The 26,297-nt window shown below is 37.3% G+C and overlaps 1 protein-coding gene across 7 annotated transcripts in view; it reads left to right on the top strand.

The window, feature by feature from the left end:
* N4BP2L2 (NEDD4 binding protein 2 like 2) overlaps positions 1-26,297 on the top strand; it is a 62,277-nt gene that overhangs the window by 18,710 nt on the left and 17,270 nt on the right. The window contains exon 7 of one of the 7 annotated variants that reach the window (XR_009559714.2): positions 6,651-6,793. The exons of 5 other annotated variants lie outside the window; for them this stretch is intronic. Coding sequence is in view for 1 of the 2 variants with exons in the window: in XM_060287802.1 (XP_060143785.1) it covers positions 11,209-11,270 (62 nt within the window). In the remaining variant the exon portion in view is untranslated. Of the gene's footprint in view, positions 1-6,650; positions 6,794-11,208; positions 11,271-26,297 lie in introns of all 7 variants that reach the window. One more of the 7 variants, XM_060287802.1, reaches the window with a different exon arrangement.

The following is a 26,297-nucleotide window of genomic DNA, read 5'->3' as shown; positions in this document are numbered from 1 at the left end:
GTTCAGAAAGATTAACTTGTTTTTTCATAGGCTTTCATAACTTGTTTTTTCATAGCCTTGTTTTTTCATAGGAGAAGTGAAAAATCACTTCTTTTTGATAAGTAAATTTATAGTTTTCTATATGTCATAATACTGCTAATAAAAATATTTGTGTGGTAATTAAGTTGAACTTTTGATACTGCTTTTTACATTGATAATCTTTCAGTATTCACCTTTCTGAAAAAAAATGTTAGCTTTTTAATATTTTAATGTCCGTTTTAAAGTAAAATTGTTTACAAAAGATTGGGTTGTATTTTGTTGGTGGTATGATAGGGTGGATTTAACTATTTGAAGTTTGCTTATATCTTGCCTAATTAATATAGGTTATGAAATTTTCCAGTTTTATATATTGGTAAGTTTTGAAAGAATTCATGATTTCAAAGGATATAAAATATTTATTTTGACCATAATTGAGTTTTTGTTATTGTAGAAATGTCTGGTTTTCTGAGCCTGGTTTTCTAAGTATTTATAAAGAAAAGTGGTGGTGTTGTCTGAAGAAATGCATTTGTTCATGTATTATGTTAGTATTGGGTTGGCCAAAAAGTTCGTTCAGGTTTAGCTTACAGAAAAACCTGAACGAACTTTTTGGCCAACCCAGTACCTTGACCAGATAGGTTTACTAGCCTTTATTGAAGTTTTACATAGTATCGTAACATGAATGCAATAACTGAGAATTCAGTTATTAGGGCTGGAGTGTTTTTGTGTGTGTTTGTCTGCAACCCATATAAATAGAGTAATGCCTCTTAGTCTGGAATCATAACAAAGTATTACTTAGTTTTGTTACAATGAGCATTCAGAATAAACACTTGGTGGCAGCAGAACAGCAGATCCAGTTAGCTGTTTATAGAGTTAAATTTTGTAGATTACAATTTATAAATAATTTTTTCTCATTACAATTGTTTGCTGTAATTTTTGTGAAAGGAGAGGGATTAATGGGTATATTCTTTGGTGATGGTTGTCTTTCTTTACAATTTAAATAAGATTGGCATACCAATTTTTATTTTAGTTTTTGAATTAAGGTATTATTAAAACAATTGGTTTCCCTGTATGTATGCCAGATTTTCTCCTTAAAATATCCTTAGGATTGCAGGAAGTAGTATTAAGTTCATTGAAATAGATTCTGAAAGAGGAGTAATTTGGTGATTGTCTTGTGTGTCTTTTTTATTCCTTTTTTTTTTTACTTTGCTAAGCAGCATTTAAATAATTCAGTTGATTCAAATTGCCAAGGTCTCAAGTCTAAAAAATATTCAATTTTTCATGGTTTGTAAATTTCAGAGCAAACCTTGAAAAGTTTATAATTATGATTTTTGCAGCTGAACTCAGAAAACTTGTAATAGAATGGTTATGCTTTACATTCAATATCTTTATGTAGACTGCGCTGAATGGCATAATTTTTGTCATAGAATATACATGTTTGTAAACTCAATTTTGAATGTATCTCCTATGGAAATTCTTAATACATTGTTGCTGTCAAATTATGCACAGGAACAAGGGGAAAGAGTAGCAAAAAAAACCCTGACAAGAGAGCCTCAAGAGTAAATAGTTATTTTTGAAGCTAGGACTGTGTTTGGAGAGTTTTGACTTTTTGGTATCTTTAATAGAAGTTTATTTTAGTCATTTAAATTAGAAATAATCTTTTTCTTTCCTTTCCTCCTAACAAATTTTGTTAAGCCATACTGTGACCCCTAATCTTAGAACTAGACAAAGTCACATTAACAAGCAGGTGAATGACTGAAGACGTCATCGGGGAGTGTTGTCTAGTTGTTAATATTCCCATATTGTTTTTTAAATTGAACTGTTTGTAAATTAATGGGAAGATTGAGAGATTTTGAGATGACCTATTGCGCTTTTTGCCTCTCAACTTTATTGGTAACTAAGGGGAAAAAAGTAAGAATAATCTGTTCATTCATAGTTAAAATTGTGTTCAAGTTCAGTACAGTCCATTAAAATACACTTTATTTGGATTTTTTTTTTTTTTTTTTGCAGTTTCAACTGTATTCTCAGATAGGACATGTAAAATTAAAGTTGTACCCTACAACTAGTAATTACAATAATCGCACAGCTTTGTTAGTGTCTCTTCAGTTGTAATTCTGGACTCTTCAGTTTTTTTAGTATATCAAAATGAAAGAAAATTTGATTTGGGGGAGGTTTGTGGGTTCTTTCTCTTCTTTTATTCTTCTTTCTTTTTTATTCTTTCTTAATAGTATTAGAAATCATGTTGCTTTCTTGTTTCTATCAGTCTTTTCCTGTACATGTTTTCTTTTTCTTATGTGCATTTTCTGTTCAGCTATCCTCATGTTAACTTCATAACATTTTTAATGAAGTTGATGGGATGGTAAGTTACTGTCAAAAATGGTGATAACTTATTTCCCTCCTGTGTTCCACTGAACTCATGTTTCCTTATGAACCTTATTTAATCATGTTAAACTTATAGGTCACAGCTTTGCAGTTTCCTGACCCTGTGGTATAGGTAGAATTTTGATATGAAAATACTTGGAAAGATTTATATAGATTTTTAGTCTATCAGTGTTACTCATTGGTTAGGAATCCCATAAACATGGCGTAGTACTTGGATGTATGTATTTGAGAAAAAATTCTTTTACAATACTCAAGCCTCATGCTGATAGACTAGTTGATAAATAGTAGTTGGAAATTCACTGTTACGGAATCCACTGTTATGTCATGATTCTCTAATCTGCCATTCTTAAAGAACTGAATGCTTTTGAAGGAAAGCTGATGGCTAATTTGAGTTCAGCTTTTACAAGTGATTCTTCATTTCTCCAGTGCTGCTACAATGAGGAATAGGAATTTAACAGCAACAAGCCTTAATTTAATAATACTTATTTAAGTAGCTGCCATTTAGTTAATGCCTGTTAATGCCAGGCCCTATTCTAAATGTGATTTATTACAGTTTCTAATTTTTTTATAACGACTGTACAGTCTCAACTTTTTTATAAAGAGGAAACAAAAACTAACACAGTTTAAGCAGTTTATCCTATGAACATAATATCTCTAGGGAGCAGTGTTAACTGGGATTCAAATATAGTTCAGACATATTCCTCACCATATCCCATTTTATCTTTTAAACCACATTTTATCTTTGGTTAAGTTATTATTAATTTAGGGTGGTTTTTTTTTCAAGGTAGGAAAGAAATTCCAGTGGAGAGTTGAGTGCATCTTTGTGGTACCTTTGAATTTATAGGGTTAGAGGTATGTTGACTTACTAGTGAAGCTGAGTGAAGAAATCTGTAAGTGGCTATTTATTTAGAATGTTTAATTGAAGTCAAGATTGAAAGCTAGGATGTCATTTACCGTATAAACGTTTTCTATAAAATATACATTGATAATTGATAATCATATTTCAGCAACATCTTTTCAATTGAAGTTTTACATATGCTGTTGTGCTTTAATGTTTACCTTTTAATATCTCCTGATTTTAATTAGCACTTGAAATGTGTAGTATTCAGTGAATGGATAGTTAAATTATATAAGCTGTTTGTTTTGATGATTAATTTTGAGGCAGTATTTCCTAAACAGATCAACACTATTTGTAAGTGGTCTTAGTGTATTTTTCTTTTAATGTCCACTTATTACTTAAGTGTGCTAGCAGTAGCTGTTACGGAAATTACATCAGTTTTCTGATTTTCTGAAGAATTAAGGATTTTTTCCTTTTGTAATAATTAGCAGCCTTTCTCTTTTATGTTGTTAAAATTAATTTTCTAAAATTAAAGAACAGTAAAGGAGCCAGTTACTTACGTTTGCTGTATAAATAAAATATTGAATTAATTCGATTCTGCAAGGAAAACCTTTAAGTACAGAATGAAGAATTCTTACTGTTGACTATTTGCCTTATTTTGTTTTAGTTAACTTAAAAAATAGAAGGGCTGGATCTTGTTTGGTTTTTCTTAATTCCTTGAGAAATTAAAATTCCTAGTTTGTGGCTTTTTTCATTATTGTTTCTAAATGTGAAATCAGAGGTGGAATTTTTGTTAGAATGGGGAAGAAATAACATTGATTTCATAAGTAGATTAAGATAGATTTTGGTTCACAAAACTGGAAAGCAGTACGTCATGGGATTGAGATTATTGGAATAGTGTATGATGTAACACTGGCAAAGATGTGGTTAAATATTTCATTTTGAATATAAGTAAATTGAAGTATTTACAGGAAATGTGTTAGGAGGCCTGGGCTAGACATTTTGAATTAATTTAAAAGTAGTGAGAAAAAAAATTTTTTTTAATTCTGGGGAATGATAGGAAAGAAATTGTTAAAGCTAGAAGACTAGTGGTCTCAAAAGTGATATTTCTCCCTCCCCATCTTCCCTTTGCTGTGTAAAGACTAGTAGAGCCCAGGTATTACATTAAGAAAGATTATCTTGTACCCTTAAGGGCCATGAAAGCATGGTCTTCCTTGTCTTGTGTTTGGAGCTTTGTCCTTTAATGAGTCCATAAATATTTGTTGAATATTAGTCCTAGTCTTCTCCTGAGAATAGTCAACAACCTCTTGAAATTAAGGACCCATTCATCTAAATAGAGCAACTTTATAGGGCAGTTTGTAATTTAGGAAACATGGAAATATAGAGTGTGAATTAGTTGTGTTTGATACTTGCTAGGAGAGAGAGTGTCCAGGCAGAGAGGAAGGCTTATCCATTTAACTTGTTGTAGCTAACACCATCAGAGACTTGTTTGAGGTTTTTGAACCTCACTAGTAGTCCTTAGAATTGTTGTTTATGATCAAAAAATTAAATACTAGAATACAGGTAAGTAGAGCAACCTTGAGACTTTTGATTTTCTATTTCTCTTAGAGTCATTTAGAGCTTATTTTCTTATTTTTTGCTTTAACACTTCTATTCTTACTCTTAACTTTCCCCATGAGATTTCATCATTTCTCACTTGGACTTAGTAGTCTCCCCACTTTTATCTTTGCCACCTTATAATTTTATCCACAGAATAACTAGAGAAAACTATAATTAAAAAAATTTTTTTTACCATAAATTAAATCCCTCCCAGGGACTTCCCTGGTGGTGCAGTGGTTAAGAATCCGCCTGCCAATGCAGGAGTCACGGGTTCGAGCCCTGGTCCGGGAAGATCCCACATGCTGCGGAGCAGCTAAGCCCGTGCGCCACAACTACTGAGCCTGCGCTTTAGAGCCCGCGAGCCACAACTGCTGAGCCTACGTGCCACAACTACTGAAGCCCGTGCGCCTAGAGCCCATGCTCTGCAACAAGAGAAGCCACTGCAATGAGAAGCCCATGCACTGCAACTAAGAGCAGACCCCGCTCGCCGCAACTAGAGAAAGCCCGCGCACAGCAACAAAGACCCAACGCAGCCAAAAAATAAATAAATTTATTTAAAAAAAAATTACATCCCTCCCTGCTTAATTAAACTATACATGATCTGGCCCTTGGCTTCTTCCCTGACCCTGTCTTGTACCCCTCTCCTCTTCATTTACTACATTTCATCTATACTGGTCTTTTTGTCTGTTCTTCAGATATGCTAAGCTTATTCTTGCTTTAAGTGCTAGCTGTTTTTTTTGCTCTGTATTTTTTCTGTTCTTCCTATGCCTAGCATAGTTCTCAACATTCAGGTTTCACCTCACATGTCACCTCCATAGAGAACCTTCCCTGACTATTCCAATCTAAAATAAAGCAACCCCACCCCTGTCACTCTGTTACATTGTCCTGTTTTGTTTTCATCATAGTAGCTATTAGTAGTTGAAGTTATCTTTTTTAATACTGATTTGTTGAGAGTCTTTTGAAGTAGAATATAAGTTCCATGAGAACTTGTTTATTTTGTTCTTAGCTCTATCCACAGAACCTAAAGCAGTGCCTGTAATACTGTAGGAGCTAAAAAATATGGACTGAATGATTTTATACCCATTGCTTCTATTAATAGTATTACTCCCCAAATGTGTTTTCTTCTTAAACCTGTCCTCTGCTCTCCAGCTTATATACTTAACTGCCTACCTGACTTTTCTACTTTTAAGCCTGAAAAGTTGAACCTGTGATCTTCTCACTTGTCTATGGAACTCCAGGATTTTTTTTGCATAGCAAATGGATCTACCATCTATCTATTTTTGCACACCAGATACTTGAGAGTCTTCTTTGATCCCTCCTTTCCCCCTTCATATTGTCCATCAACTAGGGTCTTTGAATTTTGCCACTTAATTACCTCTTGAATCTCTCCATTTTTGACTGCCATCTTTCTAGTTTGAATTATCATCTCTTCCTGAGACTGGGGTCCCCACATCAGTACTTGCTCTGTTCTAGCCCTTTTTCTCCACAATCTAACAAGACTGAAGTATAATGTACATATTAAAGAGTGCTTAAATTATAAGTGTATATAGCTCAACAAATATTCATGAAGTGAACATATCCATGTAACCAGAATCCTGCTCAAGAAGTAGAACATTACCAGCAAATTAGAAACCCTCAGTGCCCCCTCCTTTCCAAAGTGATCTTTGTAAAAGGAAAATATGATCATGCATAAAACCTTTCAGGTGCTTCCCATTGCTGTTAGAATAAAGACCAAAAACCATAATGTGGTTGATGTGGCCCCTGCTTTCCTATCCAACCTCATGTTTTGTTACTCTTCCTACTTTCTGTTTTCCAGCCTTACTGGCCACCTCTCAGTTCCTTGAATGTGCTGTTTGTTCCTTCTTCCTGGAAAGTTCTGTGTGCACACACCCCTTCCATACTCATCCTTCAGATTTGAGCTCTTCAAGGAAATCCAAATTTTTGGACATAGCAGGCTTGGTGAGGTCCAAAATATATATTTATATGCTCTCATGTACTTTTTCTTTATTAATTTGTATGAGTGTATGATTATTTCCCCTCCCTTCATTTTTAAGCACCATGTGTCAGAGGTTGTTACCATTGTATGGTCATCAGCACAATGAAAAAGCAGTATTCAGTATTCATACAACAAGTGAATATGGGTAGTCTCAGCTTATTCTGGGCTGAATTGTGTTCCCTCAAAATTTCATCTGTTGAAATCCTAACCCCCAGTATTTATGATGTGACTATTGTTAGGATATAGGACCTTTAAAGAGGTAATTAAGGTAAAATGAGGTCATGTGATTGAACCCTAACCCAATATGATGGTGTCCTTACAAGAAGAGGTGATTAGGACACACACAAAAAGGGAAGACCTTGTGACAACACTGGATGAAGACAGCCATCTACAAGCCAGAGAGAGAGGCTTTTGAAGAAACCTACCCTGCTGACATCTTGATCTTGGACTTCTAACCTCCAGAATTGTGAGAAAGTTAATTTCTGTTGTTTAAGCCACCCAGAATGTGATACTTCGTAGCTTTGGCAAACACAGATTTTGGTACTGGGAAGTGGGATGCTACTCTAACAAATACCTAAAAATGAAAAAGTGGCTTTAGAACTGGGTATGGTAGAGGCTGGAAGAGATTTGAGCTTCATGTTAGAAAAAAGCCAAGGTTGCCTTCAGCGATTGTAGGTAGAAATATGGACGTTAAAGGTGATTCTGGTGAGGGTTCTGGGGCGGTCAATAAGGCTTCTGTCACTTTAGAGATAGACCTATATGATCATGAACAGAGTTTGGTAGAAATATGAAAAGGGTGCTTCTGGTAAGGTCTCAGATGGAAATGAGCATGTTATTGGAAACTGGAGGAAAGGCAGTCATGTTATAAAGTGGCAAAAAACTTGGCTAAATTGTGTTTCAGAGGTTTGTGGAAAATAGAACTGGTAAGTGATAAATTTGGATATTTGAGATTTCTAGGCAAAGTGTTAAAGGCATGGCCTGGTTTCTCCTTGCTCTTATAGTAAAATGCAAGAGGACAGAGATAATTGAAGAAAGAATCGTTAAGCAAAATGGAACCAGAAACTTGAAGATTTGGCAGTTCTCAGCCTATGCATGTTGCAAAAAATTAGAAAGTATGTTCTGGAGACAACATCAAGGCAGTTGCTAGACAACCATTTGCTAAAGGGCGTATGGGCATGTGACTTATGGATTCATTAAACTAACTCAGCGAGACCAGAGATGGGGATATGGCAGCAGAAACACTGCCAGCTTGGACTGAAAGAGACAGGACAGGATGATGAAGGAAGGCTGTCAGACTTATGAGATTCTACAAGACAAGTCACTAGAGCTATCTGTGGTGATCTCCCGTAAGCATATGTTGTCCTCCAAGAAAAGAATAGAATGACCCTGAAGGCAATTCAGAGGTTGGCAGGGTTGCCATTGCCACCATGGGATCAGAGCCCCAAGCCTGAGGGAGTGAGGCTACCACCTTGGTCAGCCTGGAAGGCAGGGCCTCTAGCCCAGTGGACCCAGAGAACACAGCATGGAGCCAAAGATTATTATTTATTATTAAAGATTATTCTTCAGCCTTAAAATATAATGGAACTTGCCTTATTGTAAACTTGCTTGGGACCCATCATCCCTTCTTTCTGATTTTTCCCTTTTGGAATGGGAATGCTATCCCACCATTATATTTTGAAAGCAGGTGAGTTGTCTAGAGTCACAGGTTCACAGCTGGAGAGGAATTTTGCCTCAGGATGAATCATATCTCAAGTTCACCCATACCTGGTTTAAATGGTATTTAGATAAGATTTTTGGACTTGATGCTAGAATGGGTTAAGACTTTGCAGGCTGTTGGAATGGGGTGAATGTATTTTGCATGTAAGAAGGACATTAATTGGGGGGCGCAGGAGAGTGGAGTGTTAATGGGCTGAATTATGTCTCCTCAAAATTTGTATGTTGAGGTCCTAACCCTCAGTACCTCAGAATGTAACTGTATTTGATGACACCTTTAACGAGGTAATTAAGATCATATGGATGGGCTCTAATCCAATATGACTGGTGTCCTTATAAGAAGAGAAGATTAGGACACAGACATACACAAAGGGAAGACCTATGAAGACACTGGCGGAAGAAGACCATCTACCAGCCAAGGAGAGATGCCTTAGAAGAAACCAACGCTGCAGACACCTTGACCTCAGACTTCTAGAATTGTGAGAAAATAAACTTGTTTAAGCCACCCCGTCTGTACTTTGTCACAGCCCTAGGAAACTAATACGCAGCTATTATACTAGCTAGTTGAGAGGGACTTGTGAGCCATTTCCTTCTCTCTTCTGCAGTTCCTTTATGTGTAAAATGAGGGCATTTGACTGGATCAGTGGTTCTTAATTTTTAATTTAATTCAAAGCTTTCTGAAAATGGAATGTGTTTCATTAAGAAATGTATAGTGGGTCGCCTGACACTGTGAGTTGTTCACAGCGCAACCGAGTTCCATGTTTCAGACTATACCTTTGAGGTACCTCAGATTGTCATGAAGAGCAGAAACCACTTTTAGTAGAGCACAGAGTGTTATTTTATTTTTATTATTATTATTTTTGGGTTGCGCCAGGTCTTGGTTCCAGAAGGTGGACTCCTTAGTTGTGGCACACGAACTCTTAGTTACGGCATGCATGTGGGATCTAGTTCCCTGACCAGGGATCAAACCCGGGCCCCCTGCATTGGAGTGCAGAGTCTTATCCACTGCGCCACCAGGGAAGTCCCTAGAGCACGGAATTTTAAATTCCAGAATTTGAAGAAAAGTTGTAGTTCTTGCAACTTGGGCAAGTCACTTAATTTTCTGAAACTTTTCCCTGTAATTAAATGAGAATACCTTCTCAATCTATAACAGGGTTATTGGATGGATTAAGTGAGCTGAGTAGGTTAGAATTTCAGCTGAAGCAACTCATGTGCTGGCCTTGAAATTCTGTTATTTTGTCTGCCTTTTGATGATTTCACCTCTTTATACACTAGGGATGGGCAGAGAAGGAAACACCAACTGGTTGATTTTTATACTAGTTAGAAATGCTAGGAGAGATCTAGAAGGATAAAGCTTGATTTTTTGGTTATTAAATTTATCAAAGATACTCATATTCCTTATTAGCATAAGCAGTCAGGAATTAAGCTGTGTAATACCTCAAAACAATTCGTGATAATGCATGTGCTTTTTTGTTATGAATACTGGCACTGTTTTTTCACCTGAGTGGTATAGGCTGTTGGTATGATCAGGTCAATTTGATATTCTCATTTTTACTGACAAATTTGGTATGATTAGTTTCACAGAGCAGACCACACGAACCCATTTCTTTAAAAGAAAAAACATTTTTTTTTGTTTTAACGTCAGGTGTAATAAAAGTAAGGAGCCTTTCCCCACCACTCTTGGTTTTCACAAAAACATTTTTCCTCTTGTTTTTCATCATGACTTCTATGTAATGTTCACGTGACAGTATGATATCAGCTTACCTGTAGTTATGTGACACTGTTAGTTAATTGCACCCTAGGCTTCTATGAAATGAGTCATTCAAGATGGGAACATCAGTTTAAGTGGATGTCAGCTTTCTATTTTTATAGTAGTTAGGGAAGTAACAGAGTTATCAACAAGATTCAGTAGAAAAAGGGGAAGAAGGCGTATGGTGGAGGGTCAGAGAAGTAGTTTGTAATATTTTAAAGTATAATTACTAGTGTCTCATCTGTTTATTATTTTATTTTAATAAATTTATATTTATTTAATTTTGGCTGTATTGGGTCTTCGTTGCTGCGCGCAGGCTTTCTCTAGTTGCGGCAAGCAGGGGCTACTGTTCTTTGCGGTGCGCGGGCTCCTCATTGCGGTGGCTTCTCGTTGCAGAGCACAGGCTCTAGGTGCACGGGCTTCAGTAGTTGTGGCTCGCGGGCTCTAGAACGCAGGCTCAGTAGTTGTGGTGCACGGGCTTATTTGCTCTGGGGCATGTGGGATCTTCCCGGACCAGGGCCCGAACCCATGTACCCTGCATTGACAGGCGGATTCATAACCACTGCGCCACCAGGGAAGCCCTGTTTATTATTTTAAGTGATAGTATTCTGAATTTTTAATAACATAACATTCTTCTTGAATCACTTCTTAGATTATTTTTTACTCTTACAGTGACGTAGAAGAAATTATTATATTTAAAAACAACTATAGAAGAATGAGGTTCTCTGGAGGCAGTATAGCTAGCAGTCAATGGAGAAAGGAAATAAGAAGAAAAAGCAGCTAATCAGGTTTTAATTGGTTAAATAGTTGGCTGTTGAGACTTTCTAAGTAAGGTGTTGATAAACTGCTGTGGTGTGGAAGTAATGTGGAAGGTTCAAGAAATGGTGTTTGGTCATATGAATTCTCCCCTTACAGGAGCTGCATTAGACCTGCTGAAGGCACAGAGCACATAGTAGGTCTCCAGGACAGAAATTCAGGTGAGCATCTTGCCCAGGGCGGTTAAAAAGAGCCATAGAAGGTCTTAACTAAAAGTCTCAGAAAACACCAGAGATTCTGCTGAGGACACAATATATTCAGTCCACAAATATAAAAGAAAAACATAGTAAACTGGGAGACAAAAAGAGTCAGGGGCCAGGATCTGAAATGGAACTGAGTAAATAAGGTTGGGTACATACAGGGATGTTACTAGGCCATTGCCATGAGTGGTATGGAAATACTAGAGGCTTGCTTTACTGGTTGTTACACTGTATCATTTCTTGGTGGGGGATGGACCGATTTTAAGGTACAATATTGTACTAAAAGCTTCGTGTTTGCCTTTCATACCTTGAACAAAAGTTTTATCTTGATTGTTCTTGAAAGGTGTAGAGGTGGAGGCGGGAGGTCGGGATTGGGAGGGGAGAGAGTAGGCTTGGGAAAATTCCCACAATTTACTATGGCTCTTTATCTTAGGTTGTCAGGACTTGGCCAAAGTATAAAGTAGAGGACTGGAGTTCTTGGAGGCCAAGAATAGTGTGAAATACCTGATGGGTATAAATTGGAATTGAGGCTTGATAGTATTGATGAAGAAGTCTTCTAGCATTTGGCAGTCATGAGAAAATGGAAAGCATGGAAAATAAATAGGGCTTTCTCTCTGAATTGTCTTGCCTAGTGTATATCAGAATGATTTATGTTCTTCCTAAGGACATCAGATGTATCTTGACTCTTGGGACAATCTACACAGATACATAATAGAAGTACTCAGTGCAGTGAGAAAATAGCAGGTGTAAGCTGTAGTTACTAGGAATGGAATGGTGTTTTCTGATTGGAGGAATGTGGTTGAGAAATGTGAACCAGTAGTGAGAAGGGGCAGTAAACTGTTTTCTGCATGAATGTGTAGCAGTGGCGTTACTTTTCCACAGTTCATTTACTAGATTGGTAGTCAGTAAGTGAAATGTGGAGGACGAGGTTCAGGGAAAAGTGGGATTTAGTAGGGGAGAAATAGTATGGGGAAAAGGCCTGTAGGCAGTAGTAACTGAATGGTCAAAGTCCCAGAGGAAGGAAACAGTAATGGATTTATTCATGCATGTATATATTCATTCAGCAGTGTTTCATGAGTGCTTACTATGTGCCAGGCATTGTTTTAGGTGATAGAGATAGATCAGTGTGTAAAACAAAAAACCTCTGCCCTCCTGGCATCAGGGTAGGGAAGCAGACTAAATCAATAAACAGGTATCTAGTCAGTCAGATGATAAGTGCTATGGACAAATTTAAGCAGCATAAATGGGGCAGGGAGGGTGGGGCTTAGTGGAATGGGTACCACTTTACTTGAAGTGATCAATAAAGGCCTAACTGATAAGGTTAACATTTGAGCAGAGACTTGAAGAAAGTGAGAGAGTGAATTAGCAAAGAGAAGTGAGGATGGAGCATTCCAGACCAAGGATCCTGTGCTTGGTGTGGTTAAGGAATAGTAGGATGTCCATTTGCCTGGAGCTAAGTGAGCAAAGGGCAGAGAGAAGAGAGAGTCAAAGAGAAAGAAGGAACCAGATAATATGGGCCTTGTAAATTATTGAAGGAATATAGACCTTTACTCTGCTTGAGATGGGAAGCTGTTGGAGAGTTTTGAGCAAGGGATGACATGATCTGACTTGGGTTTTAAGATGCACAGTCAGTTCTGACTGCTGTCTTGAGAATCACTTTAGAGGACAAGAATGGAAGCAGGGACTAATTAGATGACTCTTGGAATAATCCAAGTGAGAGGTGATTGTGACCTCAACCAGGGGATAAAGGTAGAGGTAGTGAGAATTGTTGAAGCTAGAGCTGGCAGGATTTGCTGAATAGATCAAATAATGAGTATGAGAGAGAAAGATGATGGAGTTACAGTTTACTAAGATATAATGTAGGAGGAGCACATTTAGAAGGGAAAACAGGTGTTTAGTTTTGGACATGTTAAGTTAAAGGTGCATTCTGGATATCTGAATGGAGATGTAGAATATGTAGTGTGTTCAGAGTTCATGGGAGAGGTCTGGGATGGAAATACAAATTTGGATGTGGGTGGGAAAGCAGGCTTTTCATTGTTGGAGGAGCATAAAATTTGGTGTATAGTGTAATGGGAGATAACTCCAGACACCAGCACTTTTCAATCTTGTCCACATTATGACACACACAGAAAACAGAATCTGTAGAATTTGCTGGAGTAAATGGACCAGGCTACTCTTCCCAAGGCTTCTGGTCCTGGGGCTCGGGAACTCCACCTGCCACAGGCTCCATTCAGTAGTCTTAATCTGTCACCTGTTCGAGGCGTTGCCAAGCACACTAGTTAGAAAGCTCTACTCTAGAGAAGGGCCCAGGAGACTCTGAAAACACAATGTTAATGAACTAAGACTTTATCTTGCAGAGAATGGGGATCCCCGAAGAGATTTTAGCAGAAGTATGACGTAGTTATATTTGTTTTAATAGGTGTTTTTCAAACTGTTTGTGGTGAAAGATGAGTTTTTAAAAATTTTCCAATGCGCTGCAGTCTGATACTTTAGTAACATATAATAAAAAAGTGAATTACTAGAAAAAGTTTAATGTAAGTCAAATATTTTATAATTTAATTCAACAGATATAAAAATTATTCTCAGATTCCTATAAAAGTTACTTCGTTTCTGTACTCTGTTGCAGACTGGTTGCAAACCACTCATGGACTGGAATCAGTATGGGTAACACTTTTGAGTAGCATTGTTTGGAATGGAACAGTCTTGACAATGAGAGTAGTAATAGAAGGAAACATCTTTGGACATCTTATCAGTTAGTTGGAAGGCCATCAAACATTTTGTGGTGTTTGTTGAATAGTGACCTAAGGTTGCCTAACTGGACAACAGTTAGGCAGAGGCGTAAAGCTTACTGGTGGGGCTTACTCTACTGGTAAGCGCCCCTGTCCACTCTAGTGTAGTCTCCTCCGTTTCTCCCCCCAGCATTCTGCTCTTTGGGAGTCAGTCTGGAGTGACCCTGGTGTTGGTCAAGTGTAGCTTATGTTTAACCATCTCTTGATTTATAGAATTTGATTATTTGTTTTAGTTTCAGTGGTGACCAGAAGGTTACAAAGATTAGGTGGAACATCTCTCAGGGTAGAGTGAGCTTTGTTACTGCTTGGTTTTCCAGATCATGTGACAGAATCGGCTGGGTCGTTTTAGCTGTCCAATATATAGGTTGTAAGAAACTAAAAACTTTGGATCAAGGGAGCCTCTCTGAATTGACTAAAATGAAAGATGAGTGGAATGGTTAGACCTTCTGCACCGTTAGTGCATGAAGCTACCCTTGTTCTGATAGAGCCAGTTTTCCTTGTTTTGCTGTTTTTCTTTTTGTTCCCCTACTAAAAGCACCAGCATTTATCAGGGAAAAATAGGGGTTCTCCTAAACTCATGTTGCATTTTTCTTTCTGTATTGTGGAAGACCTGACCTGCACTCTGGAAGTGAATACACCCATCTGACAGGGATGTAAGATCACCAAGTATGTTATTTAGTCAAGCTTTTTTTTTTTTCTTGATTAAAAAAGGGCTTGTTTGTCTGTAATAAGCACAAGTCCACTTCAATTTGTATGGACTCCTCACCACACCCTTACTTAACCCTGCCTACTTTAAGTTGGGCTGGCCTGTCCAAGTCTTGGGCAAGAAGAGTGAGAAGTCACTATCAGGTTAGAACCCATATTCTTAAGGTAGCTGATAAATTCAAGAGTTGTTGTCCTTGGAATACACTCTGAGATGAGAGGTCATTGCAGAACGGCTCTTGAATGTGCAGTCAGAATTTGAGGAATTTAGTGGCATGTCAGACCCACCCCTTGGCACAGTCAACAAGTGTCTTTGTCTTCCTCACCAGGGCTGAGTCTCAGATATGTCAGAAGGGTGGGCAAAAAGCAGAGGTAGCCTGGTTGCATAGGCCTTTTTGCAGGGGTAATGTGCAAATTATGTAATGGTTGTTGTGGTGGGCCAGTCAGCTAGCTGGCACATTTGCTGTCTTCCTAGCTGTCTCAGTCAAAACCCTGCGGTAGCTGCAGTTCCCACAAGTAACCAGATGAGGGCAACTCTGGGGAATCGATGGTGAGTGGTCGCAGCCTTTTGGTCAAGGGCTCAGAAGGGCCCCACCAGGTGTTTGCTTGCTGGGGTGTCATTGCCACTACTACTGATAGCTCATCTGCCACTGTGTTCCAGGCCAGCTCTGGCAGAGGGGACATGAAGGAACAGGAGCTGGCTGGCTGATTGCTGAGGTGGCTAATGGCGGTCTGTTCCTTGTCAAGACCCATTTGAGTTTCCCAGGGGTAGGAAAGGCAGGCAAAGCACAGGCTAGCCCTTGGGAGTCCCTGAAGAGAGCCAATGGCAGTGTTCAAAAGGCACGATTTGGGGGGAGTTAATTACATATGCACCAACCAGTCATAATTGAGACTGGTTACTATGCTAGAGAGGAAACCTATGGGTCCTTTTGGGTGCCAAGTCCTTAACCTGTTACTTGATGGTCAGTGGGAGGTGGCAGGGAGGGTCTGGCGAAGGGGTTGGACTATGAATTAGGAGGGAGCTCAGGATACTGTATGCTAAATGACGCAGAAGAATTTAAGTATTTTAACAAACTGTGTGTGGCCACAGAAGCACACTGACTGATTACTTCAGCACTTTTAGGTCTGAGACTCATGGCAATCTTTACAAGTATAAGAAAATTGTACGGTTTCTCCAGTTTTCCTTTAATTCTCCTCTGGGATAGGTAAAGTCTCAGACTGAAACAAGAGTACCAAGTATTAGGTCAGTAGCACTTTTCTCAGCTCTGCTATTTGCTGGCATTGGTTGGAGACTAGAATTTGCACCCCTACTTTCCTGGATACAAGGAGTAGAGTGTGGCGTCTCACTTGTACACGTTGAATTAGTGGTAGATGTGTCTCTGTGGCTGCCCATTTTAGGGACAAGCCTGAAAATTTGTGCGGGGAGGTGAGAGCAAATAGATTTGGTTGAGGTTCTGGTCAGACAGGTTAGTGATAGACCACAGCTAAGGCAGGATATTCTTCTCAAGGAAGCCAGGAGTGGAAAAATGCAGAAGGAGTGTTCAAGCCAACGTCTTTGGAGAACTTGGAAGACCAATTTCATTCATTGTTTCCAAGGCTGAAGAGCTTGGGAGTCCTAGAAGGGAATGTGAGAAAAGCCACAGAGAGAGGAAAATTCCAAAATCATCATAGCACACAGTACATAGAATCTCTGGCATCCTTTTCAACTACTTAATACTTTGAAGTGTTGGGTATGTATATGTATAAAGGTACAAGCTCCAAGCCTTTATATTGATGAATGTAGAGATGGTGTGACACATCTTTCTGTATGTAGTTGACATTTATATAGAAAATTAATAGAAATTATGCAGAAAATGAGACAAATACTGTACCTGGAAATCTAAGATATGTATGTCGGAAACAGATGAGAAAGTATCACTGATAATTATTCTGGTAGGATTAAAGGAGAAGGAGAATGCTGTGGAGACTTCAAGCAGTAAGAAATTGAGCAGGGTAGGTTTGAGTACATTAGAGATGGCTGATTGGGTGTGAGAAGGGTTAAAACACATTGCTTCTAAGTATAACAAAACAGCTACAAAGATAGTGTAGTGAATAGAATACTACAGTCACTATCAAGAAATTAGAATCATTGTTTTCATACTACAGTTTTGTTTTGTTTTGGCTGAACCCCAAGGCATGTGGGATCTCAGTTCCCCGACCAAGGATCGAACCCCCCTCGCACCCTCCAGTGGAAGCACAGAGTCTTAACCACTGGACTACCAGGGAAATTCCTCATACTACAGTTTTGTGACCCATTACAAGTTGCTGTCCCAGTTCATGACTCAGATATTACATATAAAGATAAATGTCTCTTTGTTTTCTCATGAATACTGTGAATATTAATGAGATGCTATTTATGGCATACTGTGGATTCTGCAAAAAATAACAAACATTATACATATTTTTGGCAGAATATTTAACATGTTTTAAAAAATGGGTTGTTAGGGCTAAAAGGGATTTATAGGACATCTAGCTCAAATCTCACATTTTATGAAAGAGGAAATTAAGGTCCTAGGAGGTGAAATAACTTACCACCTAAATTCAGTGGAAAAACTAGAACTAGCATCCAGCACTCCTGGTTTTCAGTCATTTCTTTCCTTTACCAAAAATCATCCCAGTAAGTATTTATGGTGACTAATATTAGCTTGTAATGTTTCAGTAGTTTATCAGTAAGTGAATCCTTGGCAGTTGCAAATTGGCTACCCAGAAAAATTCACAGAGATTCTAAGGCGGTTATATGAAAGTTGGTTTCCTACTGAATTTATATATCAAAAACAGCATAAAGCATCATTGAAGATAGGCTCAGTTTTAGGACTTGCTTGACTACGTTTAACATTTTAATAAGAAACCTTGACAAGAGACTTTGCTGTAATTTGGGGGTAGGGATGGGGCACTTACCGAACTCAGCAATGCTTGGCATCTGAGTTCTTTGTAAACTATTTTGTTGAATGTTTGTAGGGATATTGGCTGATAATAAAAGCCTAAGTAAGACCCAGGTCATGTACCAATTTAAAACATGAATGTGCTGTACATAGGTAAGGTTTTCCTCACTTTTACGCACCCTAAAGTTAACCCAGTCCTACATGCGCAACACAGTGATGCACAGGATAGAGAAGTGAAAACTGAATCAAAGAAGTCAAGCTGTATGCTGCCTGGAAGTCAATCATCTCTTAAAAAAAATCCAGAAGTCTACAGAAGAGTGGCATTGTCTGACCTTTATGGCCGTAGACTTGAACCCACTTACAGATTCAACTTTTTAGACAGTTTCTCCTTTGGAACATAATACTAAATGGAAAAAATAAAGTCATTGGTGAGGTACAGGAATGCAGCCAGCCAATCACAAAGGTTGTACAGTCTGCAACTCCACTGGCACCATATATGCCAGGGTCCTCTTAAGCGATAGTATGTCATGAAACAAGGGACAACTGCAGGCAGGAAAGTAAAAGATTTATCGGTGTACTCTGAAGCATGACTTGAAACCATGCTACTGAGCTATTGACATGAAGGAGGAAAAAGCAGTGGTTAGTATGCTGTACAGCTTTCACAGGTGGGAGCTGCTCCTTCTGAGCTGTTCAGTAAGAAAGAACTCAGTCACATGTGACTGACAGGTATGCAATGAGGACAGTCATCCAAAGTACACAGTGTGGAAATGATCTGTTGTGCTTGCACTGTTTTTTTGGATACACAAACTTGGATATAAATTATACATTAAATAATTCAAGCCTGACCTAAAATTCATACAGGAGGTGAAACAACAGTCACAGTCCTTTTTATTCCTAATGCCCTTCGTAATCTACTTAGACAGCTTTGTATGCATCCTTCCGGCTCCTTTTGTGTCTGTGAAACACACACATGCACACGTACATACACATGATACATATTTACATTAATTGAGGCTCTACTGTGTTCCAGATTTTGTGCCAGATGCTTTTTCACTCCAAACACAAATACAGGAACAGTTCACTCATTCAGTAGTCATTTCTTCATGAATGTTGGAACATGGCTAAAATCTCAAAAGATTTAAGAAAGGGTTTCCTGATTTGCTAACGTAGATGTCACATGCTCTCTACACACACCAAGTCCTTATGCAGTACCTTTCAAAAGTCTGTTTCTGAGGCAATTTACATTTTTTTTTTTTTGTACAAAACCCAAATGAGGCTATTTTAATTGTTTCCCTACCACAGATATTTTAGCAGTAGCAGGTGGTAGTAAAGTTGGGGCAGTCCTAGAGAGAGTAATATAGATCTGATAGCCTGAAGACATTTGAGGATACAGAAACACTATAAAGTGCAGGTAAAAGAACTTGAAAAGCTTTACTACAGTGGGGTAGTTTAAAAGAGTAGCTCCTACACATTTTAAGTCATTTAAGGTGTAACTATAGATCAGTATAGTAATGGTAACTTATTTACAGTGACAACATGTGGAAGGCAGAAGTTTGTTAAAAACATCTAGGGGCATCAACCATTTTCCAGTGAATGGAATTATTGATGTCTGTCAAATGGCTAAGTTGTGTATGGTTTTTGCTAGAAAATTAGGGCTACAAAAATGCACACATTTTGTTGCTTTCTGTCAGTGCTTTCTATTTGCATAAATGATGGGCTTAAAAATAAATCCACAATTTTAAATGTATTAAATTTTAAATTTGTACTTATGAGACCAACCCGTTTTGGAAAGTTTTTTAATTCTTAGAGGGCATGATACTTTTTTCTTAATTTCATGTTTGAAAAGATTTTTGAATGTAGTTACTGTATTCGTTTTAAAACAACAGCTGTGACTTTTTATTTTTTATTTTTTAAAGTATTTTATTGTGGTAAGAACATTTAACAGGAGATCTACCCTCTTAACAGATTTTCAAGTGTACAATACAGTATTATATATAGGCATGACGTTGTACAGCAGATCTCTAGAGCCTATTCAACTTTTTTTTCCTTTAAAATATTTTTTATTTAGTTTTTAATTACCTAAGTGGTGCATATTCCAGATGATACAGAAATGTACACAGTTAGGATGGAAACTTTCCCATCAGCTGTGACTTTTAAATGTGTTAAGCATGTTAACTTGGAAAGTTGTAGCAGATTAGGGCTCTCTTTTTTTTTTTTTAAGAAGATGTTGGGGGTAGGAGTTTATTAATTAATTTATTTTTGCTGTGTTGGGTCTTCGTTTCTGTGCGAGGGCTTTCTCTAGTTGTGGCAAGCGGGGGCCACTCTTCATCGCCGTGCGCGGGCCTCTCACTATCGCGGCCTCTCTTGTTGCGGAGCACAGGCTCCAGACGCGCAGGCTCAGTAGTTGTGGCTCACGGGCCTAGTTGCTCCGCGGCATGTGGGATCCTCCCAGACCAGGGCTCGAACCCGTGTCCCCTGCATTAGCAGGCAGATTCTCAACCACTGTGCCACCAGGGAAGCCCCAGGGCTTTCTTAATAGTGCCTGCTACTAATGGGATTCACTAAGTAGGTGTAAGTTTGTGATTTAAAAAAAAAATTTATTTATTTTTGGCTGCATTGGGTCTTCAGTGCTGCGCTCGGGCTTTCTCTAATTTCGGCAAGCAGGGACTACAGTTCGTTGCGGTGCCTGCAGGGTGCTCATTGCGGTGGCTTCTCGTTGCAGAGCATGGGCTCTAGGCACATGGTCTTCAGTAGTTGTGGCACGTGGGCCCAGTAGTTGTGGCTCATGGGCTCTAGAGCACAGGGTCAGTAGTTGTGGCACGTGGGCTTAGTTGCTCCGCGGCATGTGGGATCTTCCTGGACCAGGGCTCGAACCCGTGTCCCCTGCATTGGCAGGCGGATTCTTAACCACTGTGCCACCAGGGAAGCCCCCTAAGTTTGTGATTTGAAAGGGTGTTAGCTTCCTTTTCGAGCATAGTATACTAATGAGTTCTTACTTTAATCATATTAATTTCTGATAAGAAAACAGACATGTTGAGCTTAAACAATTATAGAATACATGTAGGAAAAATAATTTTTGAAAATTTATCTTTGTGTTTTGGGAGTTTAAAGTAACATCTTTTGAAAGTGCTAAATAAGGCAGTAGGCATAATGTACATATGAGATTGTGCCTTGATATCACAAATCTCATTTCAGGCTTAGGACAAGAAGTAAAATTAAACACGCTTCATAATACATTTCTCTTTTCCTGTAGTTTTCAGAAAGTCATTTTGTTTTAGTATTTAATTCATTGCTTTTCAAATCTGTCAGAGGTAGACCTTTTGGGGGGATATGTGAAAAGACTTCTTTTACAAAGTAATATTTCTTTTTTCCATGTATGCAAATTCCATAATGAATGACCGTTTCAATTAGGAAGGACTTCTAGTAGGTTAATGACACTTTATGCAGTTTTTTTGTTGTTATTGTTGTTAACTTCTGGGGGTTTTGTTTGTTAGTTTTACTTTTTCCCTGTTGATTATTGGCTTAGCTGCTTTGTAGCCTGAAATTACTTTGACATGACTAGTCAGTCAAGAGAAATTGTTAATAATTTCAAATTACTAGAAATTATTCCATATCCACAGAAATTGTCTCCCCTTTTTATATTTGGTCTGTGCTTAGGATAACATGAGCAGAATTAGTCAGGTAATAATAGTGATGTTGGGATCTATGAATTCTTGTAATTCATGACCATGTAATTTGTCATGATGAGTGGGGGGAGCAGTATTGCATAGTGTTTAAGAATGCAAACTTTAAATGCTAGAGACCTCTGCCACCCACCAGATGTTTGGGGAAAATACTTAAATCTCAGTGTCTCTATCTGTAAATTGGGGTTGTTAATATTATCTATCTCATAGGGTTGTTATGAAGATTAAATAAGGTAATACATGTAAAGCATGTATAGTAAGCACAATGAGGAAGAATGTTGATATGATTTATGATTAATAACTGAGTAAGAAGAGTCATTTGAGACTCAAAGAATATCAAAAAGAAAAAGCAGCACCCTGACCCTTTTCCCTGCAAAATTCCAGACCTATAATTCTCTCTTCCTGGGTTTGTTTTGTATTTTCAGGTTCTGAGCCACTGTCTTAGGGACACAGGCTTTTCTTCAACCATGGAAGCATTAATATGTCGCAGTTGAGGCCACTGGAGAAAGTGTTTTCCTGCTCTAAGCAGGGTGAAAAATGAGGATTTACTCTAGTTACAGAATTAAACATTGCATTTCCCACAAATTGTCTAAGTCACGAATATGTGACTCAGAGAAAAGCAACAGCTTCCACCGTTAACCTAGTGGTAAAATTACTCACTCAACAGCACCTCTAAGTCACAGGCACTGTTCTAGGTACTGGGGGATAAGCTGGGAGCAAAATGGACAAAACTTCACAAGAAGTCAAAGACAAGTCAATCATACGGTATGTTAGCTGGTGATAAGTGCTAAGGAGAGAAAGAGAATAAGTAGTGCCTGGCTCAGGGTAAGGGTGCATGTGTTGAGGGTGCAGAGGGAGGCATGGTTGCAATTTTAAATATAGGGGGCAGGATAGGCCTTACCTGAGAAGTGCCATCTAAGCGCCTTAGTTTTCCTAATTTTGGTTTAAACAGCTATTAAGAGAATTTTGGAACAACATAAAATCCAAGCCAAAGTATTTTAGTGTTAATTATATGACCACATAACAAATAAATTATATTTAGCCAAATATTTTTCTTAGTGAATAGTGGGTATTTGTGAAGTAATGCTGTTAGTGTAAATTATTGTTTCTTAGCAGTGAAAATGAACTGCAAGTATTTTTAAAAAAGAATTAGAATTGAAAAAGAAAAAAAGAATTAGAGTTGTCCAAATCTCGGCAATTAAATTAGACTTGTAATAGAAGAAATGTAATTGATAGAATTGGAGTTAATGTGTTAGAATATTGAACTCATTTGCCTTTTTAATCATGGATTTTATGCACACAGCAGTGTGATCTTGTCAAGGGAAAATAAAAAGGCTTTTTTGTATTTGAAGCAATCTCTTTGCAGTAATGAGAATTTACTTGAAAACGTGTTAGAAGATTTGGAAATGAACTACTTCCCTTGGAGAAGTTAACTTTCAGGAAAAGGGTGATTTTTATCTGATATATCTTAAAATATATGCTGCTTTATCTCTATACATTTTTAAAAAATTTGACTAAGGGTGGGCATAATGAAATCAATATACTTAAGAATAAACTAGATTTTAATTTTGAGAACTTGCAGTTATTATTGGCAGTAATAAATTGAAAGCGTTATTATTTCAAAGTGCAATCTTGAGAGCTCACATGATAGAAATAGGAAAATTAATGCAATACGCTATACTGTAGTTTGAATTGGAATTATTCTTGTTCATGACTGTTGAAAATGTAGAGAAGTCACCAGATAATACAAAAGCTTTTTTTAGAAAGTGGGTGTTAACAATAATTGCTGAGTCTTACTAGCTAGAACTGAATTTGCACACAGGCTTTTTTGTGTGTGTGTGTGGGTTAAGTATATGTTCATTAATCAAAGCTAATGTTCAGTAAATCCATAAGTGTATTTATTATTCTAGAGTGAAGCTTAAATGTTGGGAAAACACATTTATATGTATTTTTTCTTTGTTTTGCCTAATTTGTTTCCTGAAGAAAGCCTTTATTTATTTATTTATTTTTCTATTAAAAAATAGTACACCTTCAGTGTAGGAAATTCTGGACACACAGAAAATCACAAAGGAATCAACCCCCATAGTTCACCACCATTAATATTTTGCATATTCCTGTGTTTTTAAGTCTATATATGTGCATATTTTAAAACGTAAATATACAAATACATCAGACCTCTATTATTCTGAGATTTACAATTTTGACAGCTGTATAGCATAATGGTTGAAAACATAAGCTTTGGAATCCGAGAAACTTGAGTTTAAGTCTAACTTCACATATTTTTAATTATGAGAACTGGGCAAGTTTCTAAGCCTCAGTTTCTTTATTTATTAAATGGGGACAATTTAACAGATCGTAAGTTGTTTTTAGTAAGGATTAAATGAGATTTTATATATGTATGACTTAACAAATATCTGCCCCCATAGCAAGTGTATAGGAAATATGAGCCATTATTGCTGTTTTCTATTTCAGGTTTGTTTTTTTTTTCACTTCAATATGTTGTGAGCATTTTTACAACCTCAATCTTATTTTCCTGAATGATATTTCCTACTGTATTAATTCAAATTTATTATCTGAATATTTTATCTTTTACTTTTAAATTTTTAATTAAAATAATGACTTACATTAACTTTAGTTGTAACTGTAATTACTGATTGGATATAAAAAAGGTTTATATTCAAATTTTTTTATAAATTTATTTATTTTTGGCTGCGTTGGGTCTTCGTTGCTGTGTGCAGGCTTTCTCTAGTTGCGGCGAGGGGGGCTACTCTTTGTTGTGGTGCATGGGCTTCGTACTGCAGCGGCTTCTCTTTGTTGCAGAGCATGGGCTCTAGGTGCACAAGTTTCAGTAGTTGTGGTGCATGGGGTTAGTTGCTCCGTGGTTATGTGGGATCTTCCCAGACCAGGGCTCGAACCTGTGTCCCCTGCATTGGCAGGTGGATGCTTAACTGCTGCGCCACCAGGGAAGTCCTTAAAACATACTTTTGTCACTGCAGATGGGGTACATAATTTAGACATTTTCTTGAGTTCCAATTTCTCCACGTTATTACCCACACCTGTTATTGTCCCTTTTTTGTATTATAGACCTCCTACTGGGTGTAAAATGGTATTTCACTGTGGTTTTGATTTTACATTTCCTTGATGTCTAATGAGATTGAGCATCTTTTCATGTGCTTATTGGTCATTTTCATATCTTCTTTGGAGAAAGGTCTATTCTGATCCTGTGCCCATTTTAAAATTTGGATTTGTCTTTATATTATTGAGTTGTAAGAGTTATTTATGTATTCTGGGTACAAATTTCTTATCAGATATATAATTTGCAAATATTTTCTCCCATTCTGTGGATTGTCTTTTTTTCACTTTCTTGATGATATCATTTGAAGCACAAAACTTTTTAATTTTAATTAAGTTCAGTTTGTATACTTTTCTATTTGGTTGCTTGTGATTTTGGTGTTCTCTAAAAATTCACTGCTTAGTTCAAGATAATGAAGATTTACACCTATATTTTCTAATAGAATTTTTATGGTTTTAGCTCTTATATTTAGGTCTTTGATTTATTTTGAGTTAAATTTTGTTTATGGTGTGAGGTAAGGTGCAACTTGATTCTTTTGTGTATGGATATCCAATTGTCCACCATTTGTTGAAAAGACTCCTCTTTCCCCATTGAACTACTTATCAAAAATAAATTGGCCATAGATATAAGGGTTTATTTCTGAACCCTCAATTCTGTTCCATTGACCTCTGTGTTTATCTTTATGCCAACACTACACAGCCTTGATTGCTACAGCTTTATAGCAGATTTTGAAATTAGGGCGTATGAGTCCTCCGGTTTTGTTCTTTTTCAAGATTGTTAAGGCTATCCTGGGTCCCTGGAATTTCTATATTAATTTTAGGATCAGTTTTCCAATTTCTGCAAAAAAGGCTGGTGAGACTTTGACAAGGACTGCATTGAATCTGTAGATCAGTTTGGGGAGTATTGCCATCTTAACAATACTGTATTTTCTGATCCATGAACATAGGATGTATTTCCATTTATTTAGTCTTCTTTAATTTCTTTCAGTAATGTTTTGTAGTCTTCAGAGTACAAGTCTTGTGCTGCTTTTGTTAAATTTATTCCTAAATATTTAATTCTTTTTGATGATATTGTAAATGGAATTTTGTTAATTTTCAGAGTGTACACTGCTAATGTATAGAAATACAATTGATTTTTGTATATTGACCTCATACCTTGAAACATTGCTGAGGTAGTTTATTTGTTTTTTAGGATTTTCCTTAAATTCCTTAGGATTTTCTATATATACAATCATATCTGCAAATAGAGATAGTTTTACTTCTTTCTTTCCAATCTGTGTCCTCTTTATTTCATTTTCTTGCCAGATTGTGCTGGCTAGTGCCTCTAGTACAATGTTAAATAGGTATGGTGAGAACAGACATCCTGTCTTTTTTCTGATTTTAGGGTGAAACATTCAGTCTTTCACCAGTAAGTATGGTGTTAGCTGTGGTTTTTCATAGATATCCAATATCAAGTTCAGGATGTTTCCTTCTGTTCCTGATTGTTAAGTGTTTCTGTTACAAAAGAATGTTGGATTTTGTCAAATGCTTTATCTGTATCAATTGAGATGATCCTGTGGTCTTTGTACTTTATCTTATTGATACGGTGTATTACACTAGTTGATTTTTGGATGTTAAACCAACCTTGCATTCCTGGGATACATCCCACTTCGTCATGATGTATAATCCTTTTTATATGTTGCTGGATTCAGTTTGTTAGTTTATGTTTTGTTTTGTTTTTAGTTTTTTGCATCTATATCCATAAGTTGTATTGGTCGGTAGTTTTCTTATCTTGTGATGTCTTCATTTGCTTTCGGCATCAGAGTGGTGCCAGCCTTATAG

The sequence above is a fragment of the Globicephala melas genome, chromosome 18 (genome assembly GCF_963455315.2).
Source record: "Globicephala melas chromosome 18, mGloMel1.2, whole genome shotgun sequence".
NCBI lineage: Eukaryota > Metazoa > Chordata > Mammalia > Artiodactyla > Delphinidae > Globicephala > Globicephala melas.
Note: the sequence above shows the minus strand (reverse complement) of the source record. Positions and strands in the feature narration are given on the sequence as shown.